Raw genomic sequence first — 23,162 nt, 5'->3', positions numbered from 1 at the left:
TGTTTTTGATTGACAACATCATGACAATGTTTTTCTCCATCAGTTGATGTTTACCCCATTGTCTTGTCCCATCTGCATCTCATTAGTCCATCATCTACTTAGGTCGTTTTCACACTTGGTAGATTTGCTTGAGTCCGAACCCGAGTTCGATTGCTCCCAGGCCCCCAGGCGTCACTGGTCTGGTTTCACACTATTATAATTCTGCCGAACCGCAGTATGTTTGCGTAAAACATTCGTCATCATGTGAGTACGTCAGATGCACTTTATTGGTGGAAATGCCACAAATTCAGAAAAATATTCGCCTCACGGAGGTGACCTCAACACGACAGCCTCACTACTGGCCAGACTTTACAGATTTATTTTCCATCACATTGCAGCAGAAGCGCATGTGCTCATTGTTTTTATTTCCTGAATGAGTATGGACTGCGTTCCCACTGATGCGAACCGTACCACTGTTCTCGTGGAACCGCCTCGCACTGGTGAACTCTGGTGCGGTTCCTGGGTCCGGACCCGAGTTCGAAAAAAGCTTCCCCATTACCAACTTTTGACACGAACCGTACCCAAATTCTGACTAAAAGGCCAGTGTGAAAGCACCCTTAGGTGACCCAGCCTATGCACAGTTTTTTGACAGGACAGAAATGGTATTGAAGTCATTGTGCTGCAGTGACTTGCAGCACTTAAGATTATGTTTAATCATACTTAACATATACATTGAGTAACAATGCAAATAATAAATAAGCCACATTGGGTTTTAAAGGATAATTCTGGTTATTTTCAACCTGGGCCTTTTTTTTCTAGTTTTTGATCATGAAAATTTCATCACTTCAGTGATTCAGTTCATCATAGCTTCAGTTCGTGGGGAGCACTGCTGTCCAACACACAAATACAGGGCCAACGGTTGAACCAAAAAGCCATTAAAACACGTCCTTTCAACATATCACACTGCAGTTGAACATATATTTAAATAGGCTAGCTGCAATTGAACCATTACCACAACATGTCGGTTATGATTGCGCATTTGATACTTTTTTTTAGCGTTGCTCACACACTTTCTTATTTACTTTACTAGCTGCTGGTTTTCTGTTGCGTTCAGGTTATATTGGAAGAACGGGCTTTGATTACTTCAGCTTAGTAGCTTTCTTGCCGTGTTTGTAATAGCCACATCCAAAATTTCAATTTGTCTTTAAGAATTTAAAAGCAACCATAAAAGAACTACAGTAGAGATTTCTCGCTTTTCTTAGGTACGGGTGATTGTATTGGGAAGTGAATATAACTGATGATTTTGATATTTAATCTGGACTGCCGATTTTGGTGGACTCCCTGCTATGTTTACTACTTGTGTTGACACACTTCTTAATTATGTGATGCCAGGTTGGAGAATTCACAGAGCATCCGATATGTACTGAATGCAGCATCAGAGTACTTTTGTGGTCTAACTCATGCTAGTTAAAATAACATGTTTAATATCTTATTTTCAGGCAATGGATAATCAGAAATTGGATGTAGGCAGGTGCCATTGCAGTGTGAGTGCTACTGTGTTGAAAGGATGTGTTATAATCGCTAACTGAAGCTACATCAAGCTCTACAGTGAAGTGACAAAATTTTAAACAATCGTAGGGCTGGGCGATAAATCGATTTTATCAATTTATTCAAATTCATGGTTCAGGACGATGTGTAAAAATGAAAATTGAGTTTCACTTTAACCTGGGTAAATACGGCACGGAACTGCTCTCTCTCAATCAAGCCCCACCGCTTCCCTGAGCTTCTGCAGTTGACAAGAACGCCCACCGAGATTTCCCCTCAGACACAAACACAGTATCAAGACGGCAGCACACGCTACAAGTGAGGAGCTCGTTTCCAAAAAAAGGCAGTGTCTCCTCAGTCGTTTGGAAGCGGTTTGGTTTCGACGCCGAGCGAACCACTGTCCGTTGTAAAGTTTGTCTAAAGTCTGTGGCAACTAAAGGTAGCAGCGCAACAGATTTATTCCAGCGTCTCCAACAGAGGCACGCAGCTGAGTGGGCACTGTGACATGCACAAGCTAGCGGCAGCCCCCAAATGCCTGCTAAAAAGCAGGTAACATTAGCGGCATCATTATTTTATGTTTAAAAATTTTTATTTGTTTACACTTTATTGATTGCCATGGGGAAATTCATCCTTTGCACTTTTACCCATACTAACTATTAGGAGCAGTGGGCACCCACTGAGCAGCACTCGGGGGAACAATTCAGTTGTAAAGCCACTTCCTTATTTGAATAATGCCTTTGTCTTTTTTAGTTTGTAAGAAAAAGAAAATCAATCAAAATCGTAAATCTGATGTAGGTGTGAAAAAATCTGAGATTTTATTTTTAGATTCGGGTGGCTTCAGACCTGATCCGCGCATCACTAATACCCAGGTTCAATATAACCGGAATTGCCCTTTAATGACCATTCAAATGATGCATACCCTCAAAGAGATTGTCTGATTACATTATAAACACATTTTTACATAACTATGCCGCATCTACTCACATTAGTATAGTATTTCACATTCTTATTTTAATAATTTTAGCCTTCTTGTTTGTGTGATTATAATCCCAGCCTCACAATTAGTTTCTTTTCACCCAACAACCCATTATCTTTTAGGGTTGGATTTTAGGCTTTTCAAAGATAACCCAATGGCTTTTTGGACCAGCACATCAACCACCCAATTTGAGCCCCCAGGTACTCTTATCACTGCAATGTGTGTTGTCACCTTCTCAGCTGTCACCTGGCTGGCCCTCACCACCAGAAAGACATAACCTGGCTGCACGGAGTGGAAAATACAAACCAAGAAGCTAACGTCTTGCATGTCCAGTGTGTGTTACCAAATGGAGGTGGCAGTTTTGACTTGTACCAAGAGTTGTAATAATAGTCAACTTATAGCCTATAGCACATATCTCAAAAAAGTTGAGCACGTGCTTCATCTAAAAAAGAGAAAATGGTACAAGCTATAGAATTAAAAATAAATAAAACAAGGAACCAAAATAAATAAAAAAAAAAAGATAAAAAGAAATAAAAAGAAAACAAAATAAATAAATCATTACAGGAAAGCCAGTGTATGAAAATTTGTTTAGAGCAGAGATTTAAAAAACGATATAGATTTAGCCTAAGTACCTCAAGCAGGTCCAGTTCCACAAAGTAGGCACCCAGATGGCGGATGCCTGATCATCTTAAGTCTTGAGTCTAGATTGAGTCACAGTCAAAAGTGCCTTGCCAGAGGATCTCAAGCTATGGTCAAATTTGTGGTGTGGTAATGCAGTGATAACAACTGCAGTGATGTTTGCTAACCTTGAATGGGCAATTGACCTGTGAATTGATAGAGGAAAGATACAACTATGTTCTGGATAGCAACAAGGGGCACATTGGCCACAGCCAATGTTCTCCTCCCTCTTTTGAAAGGTGAGCTGAGGAGATTCCTCTGAGAGCATTCCCTCTGAGAGGAATGCACTGTGCAAACGTCACATACGCCATTTTTAGTGCAGGATGTGTAGCAACAGCATGAAATGCAATTCCCTGTCCAATCTGGTCCTCACCAGTGATTTATACCTCAGTGAAACGAGATTGGGGTTCAAACTCGGGTACAATGCTCCTCTGTTGCAAATGGAAAATGTGGGTTGTCAGTGGACTGCGGTCTATCAATTGGATTACAAAGCACCAGGAAATACATTCTGAATTAAATATTCTCTCAATGCATATTAGCTTACAGACTATGTATTTGAATTAAATACTTGATTGCGTGATTGAGGTTTTTCAGTGAACATCCTAAGTAGTTTTGCAGTAATTTACACAAGGAGAAATGCATGCCATTCGTTTGTGCAATGCATGATGTGTTTTTTTTTTGTGTGTGGAACTAACACCTTTGGGTATACAGGGAACTCCATTGGTATAAAGAAAGCAACTTCATTTCTGCTATTCTACCTTCTTTAAGCAGTCCCTTCCCAGCCTGACTGTTTTTAATCCACATGTCTGTGTTGTAGCACCCCCCCAGGCAGAAGAAGGCAGTGCATGCTCAGACTCGGACTCTGAGGTGGAGGTTGTGTATGTCAGGGAGCCCACCGCCGAACAGGCTGCTTTAGCCAGGAAACTGCTGCTGCCCCTGACCTTCTTCTGCTACCAGAATGAACCCGGCTACACCAGCGATGACCAAACTGACGGTGAGACCAGAAAGATGAGAAACAACCCTCTAGTTTCCCTCTTCTGTTTTTAAGATAAGATGAAGCTTAAATGAACCCATGGGGAAATTGGATTGTTGGATTGGAGCAAGTTGTCACTGGCTAGCACAATTTGGCCCTGTCATGGTAACTGGAAACCATACTAACTAGCCTATCACTTTAGAATTGTTCTTAGCTGAAAAATGGTAAACATAGCAGCAAGGAATTTTCCAGGGTGTCTGCAGGTCCTGAAGAAATCTTAAAATATGAATTATATTGTCTAAGCTCAAGGCCTTAAGGTCTTGAATAAAGCTGAATGTAGAATTTTTAAGTAACTTCAGTTTCAGAGAGTCTTGAAAAATTTGCCCTTTCTGTTTTATTTCTTTGTTTTTTTCATTGCAAAATCAGCCCAATCACACAGATCCATATTCTGATAAGTCTATAGTTGTTTTCATTTTCATGTTTATTTCATTTCATTCATTCTCAATGGCATCAACAAGGTCTTACAAATTGTTTAATTTAGCTGAGGTCAGCTCTTCTGGTGCCCGAGATAGAAACCATGCAATCAACATATCCTCCTTAATCAAAGCAATGTCATTTAGGCAAAGAAGACAAGTTGAATTTGATGTGAATTTTCAGATGAGGACTATGAGTCAGCGGTGAAAGCCTTGAATGGAAAGCTCTACCCTGATCTTCCTGAGAGAAATGCTGCAGCGTGTGGTGATGGTACGTCACACACTGCTATTCCATTATAACAAATACCTCAGCGTCTCCCTTATCCTTTGACAGTTACCATATTGGTTTGATTTATCTCCTTGATATTTTGAGATCTGTATTATGTTGTGTGTGTGTGTGTGTGTGTGTGTGTGTGTGTGTGCTTATACCTAGAGATAGATATAGATGTATCCTCTCTATATGTATAGATAGATTTTTGTCATTCCTCTGGCCCATCACTCTCTTGCTTTCTCTCCTCTCACTCTTATCCCCCCCTTCCTCCCACTCTCTCCTTTTATCTCTATTCCCTTGTCTTTTTCTCTCTTTTCTCTTCAACCATATTGCTTGTGAAACTGCTTCTACCCAGTTTATTGATCAGGTTAATTAAAAGTAGCACTCAGCTCAGCTACCAGTCATTCTCTACCCCTAACTTTGTGTGTCCTCCATCCAGTCTCAACCCTCCAGGCAGAGGCAGCTTCAGAGCCAGACTGCCAGGTGGTCTGGGAGAAGAAGCCCACGCCGGAGGAGGAAGAGAAGGCCAAAAGCCTCCAGCTTCCCCCCACCTTCTTCTGTGGCCTGGGCACCGGTGACAGCGACCCGGACCACAACAAGTCTGAAGACTTTGACACGGAAGTCCGCAAAGCACAGCAGGACTTGGTATGCAGTTTGCGTTATGGACACAAGACTTTGAAATCTAAAATGGGGTTCCCATTAGGGTTTGACCAAAATGGCTTTTAAGGCTGATACCAGTTTTTGGATTGAAGCTGCAGTTAAACATTATTTTGTGCTAATATTCAGTATCTTGAAATTTGACAATTTTCATGCCAAAATATTCCGAGTATTCAGTGTTTCACCCGGAACTGCATTCCTGTCGGAGTGGAAAAGCCTCTGAAACGAGATATTCATGCATACTTGGAATCTGATCCAAATATTGCACTAGAATCCATTCTGGTTAAAGGCTTCACATATGCAACCAGTTTGATATTGAGCATTTCTACAATAAATATGTAATCAAACACACTGCATCATATCCATCATACCAGAGGTATACTTCATCTACTCCAAAACATGCTGAGATATAGTTTGAAGTGTCAGCTCAGTTAACCTGAACAACAGTTGTTTTTTGGCTTTATTAGTTAGCTAACTAGCTAGCACGCTAATTTAACAAAGCAGCTAATTTTAACTACTTGCCGCCACTATATACAAAGCCAGACATGTAACGTTAACTATTGTACAAGTCACGTGCTTACAAGAAGACCAGATACGGTTATGGTATCTGATATCGGATATGGTTAGCTAGCTAACAAGCTGACACTAGATACAATAGATCAGATGTGTCAGTGGTGAATTGACAAGCCTCAATCCAAAACCGGCACAGAAATTAACCATTTCTTTTTCATACTGTTGAGATGGCCAGGTCACAAGTTTCGATATGCAATCAGCTGTTCTCAGCTGCTGTTGCCAAGAGCTGAGGACCTCCAACATGGCTGCCAGAGGGCACCTGAAACCTTCTATACTGTCAAATTATTAAAATGGAATTGATTCCTTGACTGTTTCAGGATGCCCAGTTAAACACAGCAGTGGAAGCTTCCAGCAGCCCTGCCGAGACTCCAGAAGAGCTGACCTCAGACCAGGCATCCAGCACCGCGGAAGTTGCAGGCAGCGCCTCCACGCCAGAGGACCAGACCTCAGACCAGCCATCAGAGACCCAGAATGAAGCTCCTAGCAGCAGCTCTCCCATTGACCTGTCAACCAAGAAGAGCCCTGAGCCTGATTCCAATAACGCTACTGCTGCTGCAGTTACTACTACAACTACTAGTCAAGGTATACACTACCTCCTGTCCCTTATTACACAAGGAAGACCATTCTCTGCCTCCTTGACGGGCTATCCCTTCTGTGTGGGGGGACACGGGGTATTTTAAATTCGAGATACAAGCTCAAACATCCCTGTTTTCTTTTTTTTCTTTTCTGTTTTTTATAAATTAATGTAGGAATCCCGTGCACAATAATGAAGTATAACATCAATTGCGTACAATTCACTATTTACCAATAACTTTGGCTTCATGTTCCTCTCCCTACAGACGCATCCTTTGGCTTCAACTCATTAGGAGGCTTCTCCTTCGCTGACCTGGCCAATACCACAGGAGAATTTGCTTTTGGACAGAAAGGTCGGCTTTGTCTCCTTGACTGATAGAAATAATGAAATGCTCTTACATCCTCATTTTTGTCAAGTCCAGGTGACTTAGCATGTCCCAAGCAAGGCAGTAGCATTATATTTTATTACATTTCTTATGTCATATTTTCATATTTTCCCCTCTTCTGTAGACTCTAACTTCTCGTGGGCAAACGCCGGAGCAACAGTGTTTGGACCCGCAGTGTGCTCAGCACCAAAGAACAATGGAGAGGAGGAGGGGAGTGATGAAGAGGAGGCTAATAATGTGGATATTCACTTCGAGCCAATAGTGTCACTACCAGAGGTAACTTACTGATTTTAATAAAATGGGAAAATAAGCCATTAAATAATAATAATAATAAATTAGGTATCCACTTAATTGATATTTCCCTTAGAGGAGTTGCATATTACAAGAATTTACATGAGTACATGTCGTGAATAATTTAACTCCAAATTACCTGAAGTGGAAACAAAGTGAAACAATCAGTCTTTTTAACACTGTTGTTAATGGAAACACTAGTCTGTAAAACTAAATATAATAATAATAATAAACTTTATTTGTATAGCACCTTTCATACAAGAAATGCAGCTCAAAGTGCTTTACAACAAAGAAATTACATGCATGAAAATAGACATAGAATGAGCATAACATAAGATGGAAAATAAAACCCACTGAATAATAAAAATAAAGTTAAGAAATAGAGTACATAGAATGCATAAAATCAAGTAAAATACAACATTTTAAAAGAAGTGCAGCAGTGCATAAGTGCGAAGCAAGTGCAAAAAATAAAAAAGAGTTTCAGGCCTGTATCAGGAAAGTCATAGCTAGTTAAAGGCTAAAGTGAAGAGATAAGTTTTAGCTTTCTTTTAAAAAATATTTAGCGAGCTGGCTTCCCTGATATCTATGGGTAGTGTGTTCCATAGCTTTGGGGCATAATTGACAAAGGCTGCATCCCCGATAAAGGTGCATAAATATAGATAACATTTCTATTCATAGATTTTATATATCTGTAAATTATATTTTGTATTTATTATACTTAAATGATAAAAAAAAAAAAAGACATTAGCCTATTACAGCCAACGTAGCATGATGGGTCCTTCACACGTTAAAACAAAGGTTGATGTCAGTGCAAGATACAGAAGAGTTTTGTCTTGACCATGTAAGCGTAGTAAAGTTTGACGATGTCCCGATTAGCTCCGTTAGACACTAACAGAGCTGCATCATTTAAACTATCCTTAAGAGCCGCCATTGTTGTTTGTTGAAATTCTGCAGCGCGTTCCTTTCTCTGTCATCAGCTAACCCGCCCCGTAGTGCTGATTGGCCGCTCATATTGAGCAGAGCTGAAACCCAGTCCAGTTGCTCGGGGCCAGACAGGCTGGTTTGTCTAGAAACAGGCGTCAGCTATGTCTCCTTAGGTGAACTTCTATTTTTAGACTTGTCATTTCAACAGTTTCATATCTATCATTTAAACATCACCGAGACTAAGCATAGTTCCCATCCCTTTAAAAATGTATCATAAACTTAAATTTTCCAGATTAATGTGCTCCAGGGTTCTAAAAACTGTGATTTTCCCTCTGAAGTTTGGAGGACACCCTCATTGGGTCCAGTGTCATGTATGCAGCCAAACTTTTTGTCAGGACTATGAATTCCTTGTGGGTGTGCCCCTCCCACTGTCATCTCCTGTGCAATAAAATAAACAAAATCAAAGGTAGAAGGACACCATTCTCCTTCTGGGAGAGTAAAATATCTCATCGTAACATCTTAACATGGCATCTGCCATCTGGTGGACGCTTTTGTCTGCTGTAGCCGGAATGGCCTGATGATGTTGCTGCTACTCATTCGTATTTTATAGCAGCTTGAGTCCAAACATGGCCAAATGGTGAACCTGGACATGGAGCACTTTCTGAGACTTTCTAAGTTGATTTTGACAATGAAATCAAACTTTTGATTGTCTGTTTTTACACATTATACTGTATTTGTTTTTAGAGTTGTTCCGATACCGATACCAGTATCGGAAATGCCTCCGATACAGCCTAAAATGCTGGATCGGATCGGAGTCTATGCACCGATCCGATATCACGTAATTTATTAGCCCCGAAAAAAATCAACTTTAAAGTAGTTTCACCCGGATAAAACGTCCGTTTTCCCGGAAATCTATACTTGTATACTAAATTTATACTGTTACTCTACTATTTAAAATTTTAAATATCTTTTATTTTACTAAATTGTGGCTGCACTTTAACAGTTTTTTAAAGGAATTGTTATTTATTCCTAGATTTATTTATTCATGTTCTTTTTCAGTTATGACTGACTGTCAAACTAGATAATAAAGTTCTATGGCATTCATTCTCTGTATGTATTTGTTCATGTTTTACAAAGGGTTTATAACAATGGCCATACACAGGCCATACAACAATGATAGCAATCATGTCACATCCATACAGGGTTAGTAGTATACAGCTATTAAAAAATAATAATAATAATATATATATATATATATATATTTTTTTTTTTAATGCGCTGGTATCGGATCGGTACTCGGTATTGGCCAATACGCAAGTCCAGATATCGGAATCAGTATCGGGAAAGAAAAAATGGTATCGGAACATCTCTATTTGTTTTGATATGCTGAAGGGGAAGGCATGTTATCAGATCATGCTCAACTGAGAGAGCTACAGGATCACACCACTCATCTTCTCTGGCTAACTGTCTGTCAGGTGGAGACCAAGTCAGGCGAGGAGGACGAGGAAATCCTGTTTAAGGAGCGCACCAAGCTTTACCGCTGGGATCGGGACCTCGGCCAGTGGAAGGAGCGTGGCGTTGGTGACATCAAGATCCTCTACCACCCAGTCAAACGCTTCTACCGCATCCTGATGAGGAGGGAGCAGGTGCTGAGGGTTTGTGCCAACCACACCATCTCTCAGGCCATGGAGCTCAAACCCATGAACACTTCAGCCAACGCCCTGGTCTGGACCGCCACTGACTACGCAGGTACACTTGGCATGCGCACTGTCCATACAAAAAGTTAATTCATGCACACACAGGATCACGTCTGCATTGTTTTATTGTTGGTTGATGTTTCAGTCTTAAGACCTTTCTCAAAACGTCCATCAACTGGAATCGTTTTTTCTATGGACTGGAGACTTCGGGGGACTAATTCTCTGCATTGCAAAAGAGAACCCAGTGGTTGTTTGTGTGTTTTGTTTTTTTGGATGCACAAGGTCAAACAAATAGCTTTTTTAATAGTGGTGGATAGTGTTCAACAGAAGGCTGATGATATTTTTTGTGTTGAAGCTGCTGACAGACAATATTTTGTGCTGACATTTAATATTTTTTAAATATTCATATTAATATGACTGATAGCAATTTTTTAATAAAAGGCCCCATATACTGATTTGAACCGAATGCTTTTTGCTCTCCACTTGCTGACTGTTTAATGGTCCTCTCTTCATATCTTTCCAGAGGGCGAGGGCAAAGTGGAGCAGCTGGCCGCTAAGTTCAAAACCCCCGAGCTAGCCGAGGCCTTCAAGAAGACCTTCTGCGAGTGTCAGAGCCACATGGGCCAATCCAGCGACGATGCCTCCATCTCCTCACCACAGAAGTCCAGAGCCCAAGAGCACTCCAGAGAATCAAACCCCCGGGTGTTCCTCACCGTCGCAGCCGACGGCGAAACCCTGGGCACCGTCACCATAGAGCTGTTCTCCCATATCGTCCCCAAGACGGCGGAGAACTTCCGGGTCCTCTGCACCGGCGAGAAAGGCTTTGGGCTGCGGAACTCCATCTTCCACAGGGTCATACCAGACTTCATGTGTCAGGTGAGGAGGAGGAGAGGTGCACTTTATTGTCAAGATTAGATGACAGTTTCACAGATGTAAATGATTAAAATGTTAAACTTGTACAGAGCTAAATTGTTGTAGAACCATACAGTTAACTTTATTCAAATCTTAATACAAATCACAAGTAGGTAATTTGAGTCATCATGAAACTTCATTTCAGTAATTCAATTTGCATTTGATTGTTCATGTTCTGTCCTAGTATGCACATTCTGACCAATTTAAAATGGAATGTGAAATGGCCTTTTTGTTTCTACACATGTCCCAGAGTGAGATTAGATTAATTGCTTATAGTCACCATGCCAATATTTTACCTGAGACCAATTGGAACAACGCAAAATGTTAGCTAACTAGCTTCTGTGTCTAATGTTGGGTCCATCATAGGCAGGGCTGGGTATCGGTACTCGATACCTTTAAGGTATCGCCCGAAATAACCCACTACCAAGTAGTATCGAAACTTCTCCAGTCAAACGATACCTGCATTCGATACTTTTTCTACACAGATCTAGAAAAAAAATTACTATTTGTATGGTTTTGCTCGCAGCCAATCACTGCAAGCGTTCTTCGATTTAACGCGACGTGTGATTGGCCCACTACCGCAGCAGCTACAACCCATACAGTCTGTGGTGGTGAAGTCGAGCACGTTGTGTGTGACAGAGTTGGCAGTTCAGCGTGCCGAGATGCCACCAAAACATTAAAAAAAAAAAAAAGGTATCGAATGAAGTACTCTATTGGTATCGGTATCACTTTAAGGGTACTGGTATTGGTACTGGTATCGTAATTTTTTAAAACGATACCCAACCCTGTCAATGTCAGGCCAACTCCACATCGCTCTGCCAATACATGATGATCATTTTGTGCAAGTTTGTTCCTTTAACAGTTTTCATTCTAAAACGATACCACAAAATGTATTGAATTTAAATAATAAAACAACCTAAAATAACATTAAATAAGACTGTGTTGTTACGGTCACGGTGAGAACAAGGGTGGTGCGTTTACTGGGATTAGGAAAGGTGGTACAAAAATACAACCAATGACACTTACCATAATTCTTGATGTATTTTACGTCAAAAATTTCACCCAATTCTAAGCCGATTTTGAAGCCACGAGCAGCAATTTGGGGTGTTGGTCATACAATGTTTATTTAAAATATCACAAACCCTGATTTTCAATATTCATGGGACTTTATCAGTAGCAGAACTCCATGCAACACCAGTCACAAGTACTCCTCTCTGGTGTTTCAGGGCGGTGACATCACCAACCAGGACGGCACAGGAGGCAAGTCCATCTACGGTGGCAAGTTTGAGGATGAGAACTTTGACGTGCGCCACACGGGCCCAGGCCTGCTGTCCATGGCCAACCGCGGGCGCGACACCAACAACTCGCAGTTCTTCATCACGTTGAAGAAGGCCGAGCACCTGGACTTCAAACATGTGGCCTTCGGCTGGGTCCGGGACGGCATGGATGTGGTGCGACAGATGGGCGAGCTAGGCAACAAGACTGGCAAGCCCAGCAAGAACATTGTCATCACGGACTGTGGACAGCTCTAGCTTTTCAAACTTTAAGCTCATGGCTTACAGCTGGGATAGGGTTCTAAAGGACTGTTCAGACTACAAAGACCATTTCAATAATGATCTGTTCCCTGTGCAGTGCATGGCTTTCTGCCAAAACTGAATTCATAGACATTAAGCATCTGAGAATTAAACACTGATTATAGGATCACTGGTCAAGGGACTGGAGCGTATAAACCTGACCTCAGGGTGGCCTGTTCGAGGTTCCTTAGAAGGGGAATTCTTATTTTGCTATCCTTTTTACAAGGCCTCAAGCAGTGCACTTCATAGGGAATATGATGTAGTATATGGGAGGAGGCATTTGGAGCAAATCCAATCTACTCTTGCTCTATTGCACTTACATCTTTAACCCTCAAAGGAATGCTCATTGTTTCCTCAAACTGTTTATTTTGTGTGTATAATTGTACATGGACTATTTTTTTTTAATGTCTTTTTTTGTGTTTTGTCTTGCATGTGTTCCAATTGAACGTGCTGGTCTTCTTCATAAGCTCCACTTGAGTAGGTTTTTCCTTTTGAATAAGTCTTAAACAATTGTAATTGAAAGGAGAGGTTGTTTATTGAAAGCACCTATCAGTTTGTAACCATATTCCTGCCTTCTCTCCAAATGATGCCTCTGTGTACTTTTACTGTGGATGTAATTTTCCCCCAGTGATTTTTCTTTGTGTACATGGATTTCACAATTGGAGTTTATACTTGCCCACATAAACTCTTTAGAGTCATCTTAATATAGCCTTGTCCAATGGAGGGAGGGTGGATAGATACTATTATTGCATCTGGTTTGGGCTTTGAAACCCTCTATTATAGTAAATCGAGATTATCACAGTTGAAGTTGAAATGGTGCTTATTGTACCAAAATAATATGCTGGTAAAGGAGAAATAAAGTTGCTTTATAAGTAATGGATGGCTGCTGTGGTTTTGTAGGGTGAAGGCCAAGACTAAAAACAAGCAATCTATCAATGTCATTTGATGGTGGTAAGTTTGGAAATGTGGGGAATTGTTTTGGGGTAAAATTATGTATTTGCAAATAGCGCTAAAAATGAGAACGAGGTAAGTTATAAGCTTGAGAGAGTTGCTCAAAAGAGCTGAATATTTTGTCTTTTATGGTCTTGATCCCACTCTTACGCCACTTGTGAAATACTTTATCTGAATGGGATGGTGCAAAGGCATGATTAGAATATATGGGGGCGTAAATGGAAGGTGCCTGTAAACCAAAATGGTTTCTGAACTGAGACCATATTTTCAAAGTGCTCTGAACAACAGGAGTGGAGCTACATTTAACTGGAGGAATTTGGAAGTTATGAGCATGACAGGGAGGGAAGTGAAATTTGGGTGAGTGATTCAACTTTAACCCAAGCTGGGACCTTTGGTACCTGTTGCATCCAAAAGAGAATTTTAGTGATATTTGCCCAATAGTAGTAGAGGCACTGCCAGTATTTCTGCCTCTTAATGACAACAAAAGTAACTGCATGGTTTAGTTTAACAATCAAATTCTAGTTAGTAATCACAAAACTGGATGAATGTGGCAAATTATTTATTTGGTTCTTAATTACTACAGCCAAATTGTAAAGACTGACAATATTCAATATTAATCACACATTGTTTGAGGTTGATAGCATGTACTTTGACTTTGGCACTTTTAACATAATTTAAACAACACCATTGGAAAAACACAAAATCCATGCAATACTTCTACTCCTCATTGAATGACCTAACCCAGAGCTCCTCTCACCACTGCTTTGTTGGTCCATGTTGTCACTGTCAGTGACCCATTAGTTAACTGATCCAAATATCAAATTTCAATATTGCTGGGCTTGAGGAGGAAGCAAATTTGTTCATACATTGGTTGCTTCATTTGACAAGTTGAAGCATGTTGGCGGATTGCATTTCTCTGGAAATATTCCATGCAATGTATGCGCCTCACTGTACAAGTTGTCTGAACCTATAATATAATTAATTTCTCTGTTAGTTGAGTTTACTAGTGGGGTGGGCATCACTGGAATGAGCTATTCCTGGAACCAAAGATGATGATATTCATCCAATCACAGATGAACGGATATAGGTTTCTGAGAGAGTCCAGTGATAATATGGACACACCCCTACCATGACTATTGCAACTATTTGGCACTCCTCTCCTGAACATGCATACATATACAGTACATGCATGCACACCCACACACACACACACACACACACACACACACACACACACACACACTACATGCATTGTTGAAGAGGAAGGATGTAGATGACTCCAGATCTGACAAAAGCCTGCTCTCTCAAGTACTTCTACAAGAGTCTGGGCATCTGACAACTTCCAAGGCTCTACTATTTCCACCAACTGATTTTAAGAGGTCAAACCCTCCTCCATCCTCCTCAGTTTTGAAAACTGCCCTGTGAGACTTTCTTCAAACTCTGCAGAATCTCCATCCCTGTGTGAAGCAGATATATGAAGATACAACAAGAGAGTTCTGTAAATTACACTTCTGCACATAGGCATTGCTATCAGACCCTTCAGAAACCTACTTACTTTTATAAATAGAGTACTAGATACGTGGAAACACAATGCAGGCCATGCCCAGGGTTTCCGTTAGACATTTTTTTTGCCAGCCAATGTGGCCGGTAAGATTTCAGGATTCCGGATGAGTACAACATTTACCTGACAAATATTTTAAATAATACATTTAAGTACCAATAAACAATACAAACCAAAAGTAGGCTAATGATCCAACAAACGCATTTTTTTGACAGTCAACATAAGGAAACTATGTCTTAATGATTTTCAGAGGTGGAAAGTAACTAAGTACATTTACTCGAATGCTGTACTTAAGTACAATTTTGAGGTACTTGTACTTTACTTGAGTATTTCCATTTTATGCTACTTTATACTTCTACTCCACTACATTTCAGAGGGAAATATTGTACTTTTTACTCCACTACCTTTATTTGATAACTTAAGTTACTAGTTACTTTGCAGATTCAGATTATTAATACAAAATATAATCAACTAATAAATTGTGATGTATTATTATAGATTACTGTAAGCTACCCAGCAGTATATAAAGTAGTGGAAAACAGCCCCGCTGTTTACCATTTATTTAGAAAGATTCCACAGGTTTGAATTTGGGGAAAACAAAAAAAAAATAGGGGGGAAACCAGTTTTATCTCTCAAAAATGTATTCTACTTTCCTGTATCAGACTGGATTCACAGCAAAATCCTCCTATTGACTTACAGTCAATTGACTGCCCTGCTCCACATTGGGGAGATGGGGCCAGTGGTGGAAGAAGTACTGAGATCAAAATCTTACTTAAGTAAAAGTACATAAGTATTGGCAGCAAAATGTACTTAGAGTATCAAAGTAAACGTACTCATTATGCAAACTGTCCCCATTTAGAGAGTTATATTTTTCATAAATTATTTTAATATTAATACTGATTTATTGACATACATGTACATGTAAGCAGCATTTTAAAGTTGTCAACGTGAATTTAATCTTAACAATTTAGCTATACTTTTGGGTAGTCTAATCTATACCAATGCTATTTTATAGTTATTTTATAAAGATGATCAAATGTTTTAAATATAAAATATTGATCTGAAAAGTAACTAGTAACTATAGCTGTAATATAAATGTAATGGAGTAAAAAGTACAATATTTCCCTCTAAAATGTAGTGAAGTACAAAGTAGCATAAAATGGAAATACTCAAGTAAAGTACAAGTACCTCAAAATTGTACTTAAGTACAGTACTTGAGTAAATGTACTTAGTTACTTTCCACCACTGGATGGGGCTCAGTGCTTTTGGGGAGAAAAGGAAGAATCTGAATTCACCTGATTGAAAGATGTAAAATGAATCTATGGCAACACTAGACTTCAAACAGAATACAAAAAAAGTTGCAGTATACTGAGAGATTTCTTAGGAAGACCAGAATGGAGAGAATGACAAAAATCAAGTCTGCTGGTAATAAAAGCATGCATTGGTCTTTCTGTATCACTTGGATAGAGAAACGACTGAACCTTTGCTGTCTGATAGAGAAAAGCTTGTTTGGATGACACAGATGACGTGGCTTCAAACTTTAAATCAGGATATAAAAACACACCTAGGAGAACCCGCCACTAACGTGCAGCATGTCTCACTGCACACCAATAGAGGGCGCGGTGGTCTGCTGGAAAGGGCCCGTTCAGGCGGTTCAGGCCCCTGTATTGACGTCATCAGCACGTAAAGGGACCGTCTCGAGGCCCGAACAGTCTTTTTCTTCTACCGTCCCGTTAGGTTGGGAGGCCTGCAGTTTGTCGCTGATACCATTAACACCGAAACGACAAAATGATCATCTACAAGTGCATCATCACCGGTACGGATTCATATTTTGTGTCGACCTTCATGTTTGTGTGGTAGCGGTGGTGGTTTTTATCTTGTTATTTTAGAGTTGCCAGGGCTAACTCGTGTTAGACTGTTCAATAGAGGCCCTGCTAATTAGTATAGCCGCAGAAGAAGTCATGAGCTAACTAACTAAATGGCTGTGAAATGGTGACATAAACCTAATTTGACTTTCTACCTAGCGTTAGCCGCCCTGCCAACTAACCACGACGAGCCCAGCTACCTTTTTAGCTTCATTGTTGGTTAAAATGCATGTCGGGGAAGTCCGCTAACCATGCGGTACCAATATGCTAAACACCGCACCATGTTAGGGTGCCGGCAGCGGGATAATTTGATACAGGAAGTTGGTCTGGGGGGTAAAAATATAACGTTAGTCATGATGGAGTAACGTTAGGGACCACTTAGCATCAGAGTTATAATGGTGTTAAAGTTTAGTCGCATGCCCAGCTCGCTACTTCAGATTTTCGGTAAGTTAACATCACCGTTCCGGTAGCCTACACTGGGGCTTCCGCTGGTTGAGTCACAGTGAAGAAACTAAACATGCCGTCCATTACTTTTGCTTCCGCAGGTGACGAGATGTTCTCGGACATTTACAAAATCAAAGAATCTGAAAACGGGATCATCATCGAAGTCGAAGGAAAGGTGAGTCAACGGTACAGGTAGATGGGATCTGTGTGTGTGGCGTCAGACCTGGGAGTTCCCATCTGTTTGGCCTCAGGCTAGGCTAGGCTAAGCTAGTACGGAGAGACCGTTATACCAGACTCAATTAAAAAAATCTGCTAATTCAGCTGCCTTGATTATCGGCAAAACAACATATCCGGTAGTACAATTTTTTTAGACTTATGAAACGTTAGGATCCAGTTTTCATTTCGGCATACATCCAGCACACAAACAACACTACTGAACATTAGATTTGAACTTTTAGACTTGGTTCGCTTGATATTCCCACAATCTTGTTCCACCAAAACACTGCGGAGGGCGGTAGTGAGAACATGTTAACCACTTATAAAAGTCTAGATTTCATTGAAATAGAGTTCTGCTTTGTGCATCGCATGTATGCCGAATTTACCAGAAGACCCTAACAATTCGTAAAATCTCATAAGTTGTTGTACCAGATAAGTACATGTAGCGATGAGCAAGGCATCATTAAACTGACAGAATTTGAAAGGAGTTTGGTATGGTATCAGTGCTACACTAAGCTGAGACCGCTGAGCAACTTGAGCCCCTGGCCAACTCCATCCTGGTTGTGGTGGTCATGGACAGCAGGGGTACAATGTAAACATGTATTATATTCATATCCAGTGAGCATTTTGTTTTGATAAGGTAAAATATTCATTGTAGTGCTGACCCTACCACCACATTCTAGTGAATGCAGATGGCCTTCAGCTGACAGCTATACTGATTTGAAGTGTAATTGTATAGGTAATTTAGTGAATGACAATTTAAAGACCAATGAAAATGGCAATAACATTTACTATCTGCTGATTTAACATTTTGTAACAGAATTATAGCCAAGAACATCACAATCAAAACAAAGTCCTAGTTGAGGCAGAGTCTAGATCAAGGGCAGTCACTACTGTCCAAGAGCTAAACTCTGAACAGATGGAATCTCCTCAGACCAGTTTCAGTGACGGCACAGTTTGTAACCAAACTGTTATCCAGGGCTAATGTCCATCACCTCTGCAATGTGGAAAACATATTTATTCTGCTTTATTTCAGTCCACAATGGCTAGTAAATTTCAATTTGGCACTTTCACTTTATGGCTTTTTGGGCATTAATTGTATGGGATTCAAGTGGGAACAGATGCAGTAGCAGTAGTGCTCACTTTGTTTCTAACCCCTCTCCCTGTTCATCCTCTTTGGTTTACTCAATCTGTCCTCACATCTCCTTTACAATCTTTTCCTATCGTTCTGTCCCTCACCTCGGCTCTCCCTCGCCATCCCTTTACCCACCTACACTCTCTCCTCTTGCCCTCTCGTCCTCTCTCTCCGACCCACCCGGTCACCTCGGGACAACCACTTTCTTCTCTCTCTGATTTTCCTCCCCTGTCCCTCCGTCCCTGCTTGGTGTGGCCAGATGACCAGCCGTAAGGAAGACATTGATGGTTCATTGATCGGGGCCAACGCCTCAGCCGAGGAGCAGACGGAGGCCTGCGAGGGCAGTACGGTCAGCGGCGTGGACATCGTCCTCAACCACAAGCTGCAGGAGACCGCCTTCACAAAGGACACGTACAGGGCCTACATCAAGGAATACATGAAAACGTGAGTATCGACGATGGTGGGTGGGTGCGAGACAAAATGGACTCGCATGGTATCTGCGGGACCTTCAGAAGTCTGGAAAGCATCTAAATTTAAGGCTTTTAAAAGTATTACAGTATCTAGTTGGTAGAGGTCTTATTATTTTCACCATGCAATGACAGGTTTCCTTGCGCTGCCTGTCCACTCTTAGAACAGGGTTAGTAGTACAGTATCCAAACATTGTTTTTTACCAATCTGCTTTGTTAAACGCAGTTTGACTTAATGTCCCTTAATCATTTTCCTGGTGTCCTTTTTCTTTCTGTGCCCATTTATAGTTTCACAACGTGCCTATGTTCAAACAGAAATAGGCTGGTTTTAGTTATTTAGGTTGTCAAATTGGTCTTAAATCAAATTCCAGATAGCATTTTAGTAATTCAGCTTCCATGACCCCGCGGATGCCCTGTGCTCAGGAAACAGCCTAGCTCCAGCTAAGCGTGTGCGGGGTATGCTGGATGGTAGAAGAAAATGGCAAATGCTAACGGGAGTGTGTGTCTGTCTCTGCAGGATCAAGACCAAGCTGTCTGAGACCAACCCAGATAGAGTGCAGGCCTTCGTGAAAGATGCCCAGACAGAGATGAAGAAAATCATGGGAAATATCAAGAACGTCCAGGTAGCTACACAGAAACGACGCATTTGGTACACAAGCACACGTCTCTTCTCAAGTTGTGCTAATGGTTGCAATGGAAACCGTGCAGACTCTGGGTCTTGGTATCTTTCAGGAGTATTTACCAACCTGCTTCAGTTGTAAACGGGCACTGAAGCATGGCAGTTGTTACTGGTACTGATTCCAAGCATTCCCCACAATGCTGCCGCACCCAAACTCTGTGCCGTCATTGAGTGAGTCACCTGGTATGAATGGGTGTATAGACATTTCCACAGATGTGTTCCTTGAATGAGTCGTTGCATCATTCTGTAGCATACTGTCTTGTATGTCGGTGTCATGAGGACGGCCTGTCCCAACTGCTCGCAGCTCTGGTTGTGTAACAGCGCCTAGTAACATGGCTTTGATTAGTCTAGTCTACATGTTTATTCATGTAGACCTTTCCTGGTGTTGAATTCATTTGGAGCGTTTTCCATCATTTAAACAAGTTCTCACCTCTGTCATGATGCTGCCCCGGCCACGCCCATCTCACTGTGGTGACTCACTGCCTGAGTTATCGGTCTACTGCAAAACATGAAACTAGACTTCTAGGCTCGGACTTCACATCAATCAGAACAGGCTACTGCTGGTCTCAACCACAGTCAACATAAAATCCTGAGCTGTATTACAATACTCATCATTCTCTGTCCCAGGTTTACTGTACAGGAGTTCAGTTTGTCGATTAATCGATTAGTTGTCAACTATTAAATTAATTGCCAACTATTTTGACAATCGATTTGAGTAATTGTTTTAAGAAAAATAAGTCAAAATTCTCTGATTCCAGCTTCTTAAATGTGAATATTTTCTGGTTTCTTTACTCCTCTATAATAATAATAACTTTATTTGTATAGCACGTTTCTAAAAACAATGTTTACAAAGTGCTTTACATACAATAAAATCCAACAGCAGCAATAAAAGAAAATAGGCATAAAAGGTAATATATGAGGTAGACGGGTACTACTAAAAACGCACAAACAAACAGAGATACAGTTAAAAACAGATCGAAGCACAAAACAGGTGACAGTAAACTGAATATCTTTGGGTTGTGGACAAAACAAGACATTTGAGGACGTCATCTTGGGCTTTGGGAAACACTGATTGACATTTTTCACCATTTTCTGACATTTTATAGACCAAACAACTAATCGATTAATCGAGAAAATAAACAACAGATTAATTGACAATGAAAATAATCGTTAGTTGCAGCCCTAATCTACACTGCCCACCTGTCTTTTTTATTAGTTACAGAATGTCACACAGACCTGTTTTCCAGTACCCTTTTTAAATCCAGATTTCAGTTATGCATTCAGTTATGCATTAAAAATATCATTGAATTGCTGAAATGTCTGTTGACTTGGTTTCATAATAGCTGATTAATCTAACTGCCTAAGTTACAGGACAAATGAAACGCACAAAACAATTATATATGCTTAGACTCATCGGACACTAAATTATTGAAACGCCACCTGTGGAGAGCTTACAGCTAACTGTCTCAGAAGCATATTTCTTGGGTTTAATGTTGGTTTTGATTGATTTTTTTTCTGTTGTTTGAGATACTTGCCCTCAAGCAAAAATTAAGAACTAGCCTCAGATTTAGGAGTGCTGACTTTTGTTACAAGAGTTATTCAGATGTTATCACAGCATTGCTGTTGGGGCGACAGCACCGCCACACGACTGAGGAGGGCAAGAGATCGGCAGGTCTGCATCAGCTAAGGGACACTCAACACATGACCGGTTTTACTTCATGTTATTGAATGTTTCCTTTGAATATATATTTTCCCCCTTCCCTTATCCAGAAGCTCTGTGCTCCAGTTGCAGTGAGCGGTTGCCGACGGCACCCGTTTTGTGTTTTGTCTCCTTTTTTTTCACGGTTCCCTCGGCACGCAAAGACTTTTTAAAAATATACTGTATGTATATAATTTTATAATTCAGCTTTCCCCTGTCCCGGGGCTCACCACACCCATCCATTTTATACAGAGGTCATTAGTGGGAAAATATATAGGTCTAATACATTAATTAAATGTAGAAGATGAGAGTAACTTGGATAATGTAAAAACATAGCCTAATGCAGGTGACACAGTGGAGTTGTTTATTTTTTTTTTCCCTTCTCAAGACTGTTCTATGATCCGACAGAGGCAGTTGTTATCTGTGATCATTTTAACAGCGTCTTAAGATGCTTTTCGGAAACACCTCCTAAACTAAAGAGATGGATGTTAGGGTCATCTTAGCCTTAAGATGCTTTTAGCAAACATGGTCCAGATCTGTAAGACACAGGTGAGACAGAGCGGGATCTGTACTGCTGACTTAATCTTCCCAGAGAGACTTTGTGGGATTTTCCTTTTGTTTTTTTTGTTTTTTTAACCCGCTGTCTTTCTCTCCCTGCAGTTTTTCACGGGGGAGTCCATGAACCCCGATGGCATGGTGGGCCTGCTGGACTTTCGCGAGGACGGTATCACGCCATACATGATCTTCTTCAAAGACGGTCTTGAGATCGAGAAATGTGTAAGTACTCTGCTCAAGTCTACAAAAACTTTGGCTTTTCCAAATGTTCCATAGCGTTCTTTGCGTCGGTCGAGATGAAAATTGGCGTACTCACCCTCTTGACTTCAGCTCATAGATATAAAACACCAGTCTTTGTTCACTTGCTTAGTTTTGATGCCAGGTAAATGAATGTTAACTTGTACCTCCCTCTCCTCCTCTAGTAACAACCTGGAACCACATCTGCTTTTCAACTGGCTGCTGGTTCTGAATGGACCCAAGAGCACAGACTGAAACCTGAACACTCTTCTGCATCATGCCTGAATGGGAGCATTCCTGTACAATCCATTGTATATTCACATTATGGCCCTGAACATCAGTTCGAGGCTGCCTGAAAGTGTTGAGTCAAATATGATTGATCACTGAAAGCAGTTTTTAAATTAGCTTTTGTTTTCTTTGCCATGTTTTATCTTGTCCCAAGGGTGGGCCAGTTTAAGGGATTATTCCCCAAGAACAAAACAAAGTGAAGGAAAGTGAAAGAACACTCTAACCCTTTCCAGAATGCGGTTCTGCTCTTCACGTTCTGTCAACAACGCTCCAGGAAGATGATTTCTATCTTCCTATCAGGACACTGTTTTAGCAATGATCCATCAATGGGTTGACTCTCTTAGACCTCTTTTGTGTGGTTTATGGTTGCATTAAATACGATTCCATCTACCTTGAAAAGACAGTGTAGGATTCTGGTTTAAATTGTGAAAATAAAACCCGGTAACATCATCTCCAGTTTTGCAGTTATTCTGTGAGTACTTTGTTTTACTCCAAAGCGTACACTTTATGCACTTCTTAAAGGGAAATGCTATTCAGTTTGGTGTTGGTATACTGACGTGTAAAGCTGCAGATACTTGTAATC

At 40.7% G+C, this 23,162-nt stretch overlaps 2 protein-coding genes across 7 annotated transcripts in view; both read left to right on the top strand.

Annotated features, from left to right (window-relative positions):
- ranbp2 (RAN binding protein 2) overlaps positions 1-13,341 on the top strand; it is a 32,538-nt gene extending 19,197 nt beyond the window's left edge. For 2 of the 6 annotated variants that reach the window (XM_071530388.1, XM_071530389.1), the window contains exons 22-31: positions 2,623-2,700; positions 3,996-4,172; positions 4,809-4,895; positions 5,365-5,540; positions 6,443-6,707; positions 6,965-7,051; positions 7,209-7,360; positions 9,775-10,048; positions 10,520-10,872; positions 12,135-13,341. In XM_071530388.1, the coding sequence (XP_071386489.1) occupies positions 2,623-2,700; positions 3,996-4,172; positions 4,809-4,895; positions 5,365-5,540; positions 6,443-6,707; positions 6,965-7,051; positions 7,209-7,360; positions 9,775-10,048; positions 10,520-10,872; positions 12,135-12,440 (1,955 nt within the window). In that variant the 3' untranslated portion in view covers positions 12,441-13,341. Of the gene's footprint in view, positions 1-160; positions 178-2,622; positions 2,701-3,995; positions 4,173-4,808; positions 4,896-5,334; positions 5,541-6,442; positions 6,708-6,956; positions 7,052-7,208; positions 7,361-9,774; positions 10,049-10,519; positions 10,873-12,134 lie in introns of all 6 variants that reach the window. The other 4 variants (XM_071530392.1, XM_071530390.1, XM_071530387.1 and 1 more) reach the window with 4 other exon arrangements.
- A 3,330-nt stretch (positions 13,342-16,671) lies between these two features.
- tpt1 (tumor protein, translationally-controlled 1) lies at positions 16,672-23,029 on the top strand. The gene is made up of 6 exons (XM_071530385.1): positions 16,672-16,810; positions 17,405-17,478; positions 18,914-19,098; positions 19,639-19,744; positions 22,160-22,276; positions 22,477-23,029. Exons 1-6 carry the CDS (start codon positions 16,783-16,785, stop codon positions 22,477-22,479), a joined length of 513 nt encoding a protein of 170 aa, XP_071386486.1. The 5' UTR covers positions 16,672-16,782; the 3' UTR covers positions 22,480-23,029.
- Positions 23,030-23,162: the final 133 nt, after the last annotated feature.

This window comes from Centroberyx affinis, unplaced genomic scaffold, assembly GCF_046629955.1.
Source record: "Centroberyx affinis isolate AG114_WGS23_722 - 3 ecotype Tasmania unplaced genomic scaffold, CSIRO-AGI_Caff_v1 ptg001925l_1, whole genome shotgun sequence".
NCBI classification, from domain to species: Eukaryota; Metazoa; Chordata; class Actinopteri; order Beryciformes; family Berycidae; genus Centroberyx; species Centroberyx affinis.
The sequence above is the reverse complement of the archived record's forward strand: the minus strand, read 5'-3'. Positions and strand labels throughout refer to the sequence as shown.

Bases quoted from the DNA above. Each gene is read 5' to 3' on its own strand.
- tpt1 (XM_071530385.1), top strand. From the start codon at position 16,783: ATGATCATCTACAAGTGCATCATCACCG. The intron at 16,811-17,404 runs GTACGGATTCAT...TTGCTTCCGCAG, and splicing joins CTACAAGTGCATCATCACCG to GTGACGAGATGTTCTCGGAC. The intron at 19,099-19,638 runs GTGAGTATCGAC...CTGTCTCTGCAG, and splicing joins ATCAAGGAATACATGAAAAC to GATCAAGACCAAGCTGTCTG.